A 4,258-nucleotide genomic window follows, 5' to 3' on the forward strand; every position below is an offset into this window, starting at 1 on the left:
TGTGTATGTGTGACATTCAGCTCAGACAGCTGAGATATTTCATCAAAGTCCTGAGTGAGAACAGCTGTTGTTACTTCTGTGAACTAATGTGTTTTAATAAGTTTTCATGACGGTGAAAAAAAAATAAACACAGCTGAAAGAATATATAACTAACTCTCTGAAAAGATCTGTGTGCCATGTTCTGGGTGAGTTCTGAGGCTTTCTGGGTTGTTGGCCTCTACACCCCTGGGTGGAATCCTCTCGTTCCCACAGACTGGCACCAACTGTGAGTAATAAGGCTGCTGGGATTTAAGACCAGCACGCACAATTATTCCTTGCCAGATCATCTGCTAACCCTTTTTAGTGAAGGCCGTCATAATAAAAGAGTCTTGATATTGTATTGTCCCGTACTGAACCTGTTTTTTCCTCTGCTCACAGGAAGTCTCTGGATGCTGTTGCTCTTTACTGCCATAGAATCCTTTTGCTCAAGTTGCTGATCTACCCGCAGCTTCTCTGTATTTGCTCACTTGCCTGCCTGCCTCCCTGCAAGCACTCTGAAATTCTTGGATTTTGCTCTTTGGACTTCTTCTATGCCTCACCTGGATCACCTACCCCTCTATGTTTCACCTCCGCCTATGACAGGGGCCTCAAACTCGCGGCCCGCGGCCCATGTCATCTCTATTTTGGCCCGCATATTGATGTGAAGAAATATTTTTTAAAAATTATTATACGGAAAATGATTTAATACGACAGCAGAGTGTTACATACATGGCCCTTTAAGACTGTAGCCTCATGGGCGGTGTAGTACTTGCTGCAGGGAGAATGTGTGGGACCACCCCTCCCGCTGTGTGTGTGGGAGCGTGATGGAGGCAGAAAAAAAGAAAAGTACCTCGAAAAGTACGAGGTGCTACCGAGCAGAAATGGGAGCTGGAAGCATGTAAATATAAAAATAACCACTGCAGCCAAAAGGAGTGCCTGACGATCCCAGCTGTAAGTAAGCTATTAAAACTTGACTTTACACTGTGTTCGTGTTTTCCTCCGAAACAATAAAGTTCTGCTGGAGCAGCCTTTCAATGCCTCTCTCTGTCTTTCGCTAGCAAAGTTGACCCAGACAGTAAAGCTCGTTCCCGGCTACGAGCCCGACATGGAACCCAAAGTATTAGCCAGAGGTCTCCTTACCACGGTTCAGAGCTGCGGACCTGGCCGAGGTAACAAGAGAGTGCAAGCATGTTGAGGTCTGTGTTAGTTCAGTGAGAGATTTATTTGGAAAGAAAACAATTTTCACTTGCAGTCGAAAACTAATGTGTATGCTTATGCCTGCATTTTGATTTTGTTAAATACAAACAAAATTGTAGCAAAAGTGCTGCCACGTGTCTGGCCAGAAAGAGCTGTTTATTTGGTAGTTCAATGAAACTACTTTACTATACTGCTGAGTGACTGTCTGCTCGTCAATTACATTTCATTGCAATGTTGACCCTGTGCTAACTTGCATATGACAAATGAAACTGAAACTGAAAGGCTTCAGATAGTTAAGAGTGAGAAAAAAATTGCGTTCATGTTTGCAATATTGTCTTCTTACACAATATTTGGAATTAAATAAAACAAGCAAAACACTACATTTTAGGAAATATTAGTGGGTGTTTTTGTGTTTGTTTTTTTGTACTACTTGGACACTAAAGTGGCCATCCAATGAGATGACGGTGCCAGAAGTGGCATGCAGCTCATTTGAGTTTGAGACCCCTGGCCTATGACAAAGTAAGACTTAACTATTGCAACTTACTGTGGCTCTCATAGTATTGTTCTAGTGTATCATACTTCTTCGCAGTGATGGCCAAATGAAGCTTTCTGAAGCACTGAAGCTTGTATTGAAAAACGGTTCATTACTCGAAGCTTTTCAACACAGTCCTCTCTGGTGACATCTGCTGGCCAAAAATATGAAGAGCAGCTTGAATCCAAAAAAAAAAAACAACTAACTTCTTCATTATGATTGCCCACTCTACAGAGTGGAATTCTGTCTGATATTGGGCCGCTGTTGTGTTGCTTTGAATGTGTATTTTTGGGAGGTGACAAAATGTTTTTTATTTGTTTAATAAATAATTTTGACCAATAAACTTTCCTTGTTTAAACATGCACCATGGTGTGGTCTTTCTTTACTATCAGCTAAAGAAAATAAATAAATTAAATTGCTGCACATTTTTCAGACTAACATTTTAAGATTAATTAAAAAATAATCAATAATTTATTATAATAATAATTCTTTTTATAACATTAAATGTAAAGAGTCAAATGGAAGTCTTTCTAAAGTTATTTAATGATATTTATATTATGAAAAGCAGATTTTTGACATTTTAAGTTTTTCCCATTTTTAGATAAAATAAACATGCACATAACAAAAGCAAACAACAAGAACACAAAGCTGGAAAACCCACCTGATTGACCAAAATCAACTCAAAATACTCCTACCGACGGAACCTCCTCTATTCCTCGCTGGCTCCAAATCTCTCAGTAGAAATATCAATGGTTTGCTATCTGTCACCATCAAAACACTCCATAAATCCTGTGAATGATTCACTTTCTTATAAACCATTGAATGCATTGAAGCAGTTAGGTTCTAAATGAAGCTTCAGAGATCACTGATCACTATTTTGGGAGTGCTTTTGGTACTGTACTGGAATCAGTTTGTCTAATACTTGCATATTTTTGTTTATAGCGTGTCATAGCATTTCTTAAGTATAGATTCACAGTTTGCTTTGTCATGGTTAATTGGTTAAGTGCCCTCTGCCCCTGTATAACAGGTCTTTGTGCTACAACTTGTGCTCTGTGATAAGTTTATTTCACACACCACCTCTGATGGTAGTGTGTGCATTTGGGTCCAGTCTCTTGTGTTGGACCCTTGGCCGTGACACTGTTAGAAATGGTTCTGGTTACTTTATATTTAAAAAAACAAACAAAAAAACAAAAACAAAATAGCAAAACACAGCTGGTTCTGAATCACATGTACAGTGCTGACCTCTGACCTTTGACCTGTATCTACAACACTGACCTCTGACTTTCAGCTCCACTTTTCTCCTCAGCAGGATGTTTCCCTCCCTGCTGTAGACGGTGCAGGTGTAGGTGGAGTTGTCTCCATCTGTGGGGTATTTCAGATTCAGACTGAGGTCTCCAGTTTTCAGCAAGTCTTCATTCATCTTCGTTCGGTCTCTGAAAACCTGGTGCTGTTCTTCAGGCTGGTCAGAGCCGTTCTTATACACGTGGACCTTTGTATTGTAATTGTTCCTCCACTCCACTTTAGCATCTTCAGGCAGGTGAAGTGTGGTGTTAAAGGGCAGCTGAACAGACTGCATCTCTGAATCCACCTCCACCTGGTAAACTGAGAGGAAACAAAGCACAACATGAGCTTGGATGGAGACATTTTTCTTTGTCATTCTAACAGCCCAGCAAACTCTCTCTCTGTCCATCCACTCCACTGTACTCTCTTTAGGCAGTTGAATTATGGAGACTGGCAGCTTGACTGACTTCATTTCTGGATCCACTTCCACCTGATGGACTGATGGACTAAGGGAGAGGACTTTCTTTAAGAAGAGCAGGATGAATATTTTCCCTGCAATAGTAAAAGTCAATTATGAAAGTGCCATTCTCACATTTCCCATCATGAAACAATCATTATGTTAATTAATAGTTATAATAAAGTTTTATGAGAAAAGTGACAAGCTGGTTTTAGAAATTCAAATGTTTGAACATTGAAATAGTGGCTTTTGTCTTCGGCCACTGGTGAGCTCATCATTGCACCCACTTCAGTTTGGATAACTCGCCTCACAACATGGATATTGGACTACCTCACTGACAGACCACAGTATGTTAGAAATCAGGGCCGTGTGTCGTCTGCAGTACGGGGTCCCACAGTGAGCGCTTCTGGCTCCATTGATCCTCACCATCTACACTGCAAACTTCTCTCACAACTCCACCCAGTGCTTTATGTGACGTTCTCTGACTCTGCAATAGTCGGCCTCATCACTGATGCTGAACACAAAGTCACTTGGTGTTTGCTCACTCTGTGGTAGAGTATCACTTCCAGTTCCTTTTCCCACACACAATGGTGTTTCTGTGTAAGAACTTAATTTGGCATTTTTAGATATCTTCATATTTCATAGTGTAATCTTCATGTGCTTCATCCAAAGCACACTGTGTACTTGCTAAGTATTCACTCTCACTGTGTCTTTACTGTTTCAGAATCAGAATCAGAATCAGAATCGTGTTTATTGGCCAAGTATATGTGCAG

The 4,258-nt window shown here is 40.5% G+C and overlaps 1 protein-coding gene across 1 annotated transcript in view; it reads right to left on the reverse strand.

Annotated features, from left to right (window-relative positions):
* Positions 1 to 3,842, reverse strand: part of LOC102302048 (V-set domain-containing T-cell activation inhibitor 1-like) — a 4,903-nt gene extending 1,061 nt beyond the window's left edge. The window contains exon 1 of the mRNA XM_014331451.2: positions 3,023 to 3,842. Within this exon, the coding sequence (XP_014186937.2) occupies positions 3,023 to 3,500 (478 nt within the window). The 5' untranslated portion in view covers positions 3,501 to 3,842. The remainder of the gene's footprint in view (positions 1 to 3,022) is intronic.
* Positions 3,843 to 4,258: the final 416 nt, after the last annotated feature.

This window comes from Haplochromis burtoni, unplaced genomic scaffold (assembly GCF_018398535.1).
Source record: "Haplochromis burtoni strain Fernald_Lab_line unplaced genomic scaffold, NCSU_Asbu1 Contig_2603, whole genome shotgun sequence".
NCBI lineage: Eukaryota > Metazoa > Chordata > Actinopteri > Cichliformes > Cichlidae > Haplochromis > Haplochromis burtoni.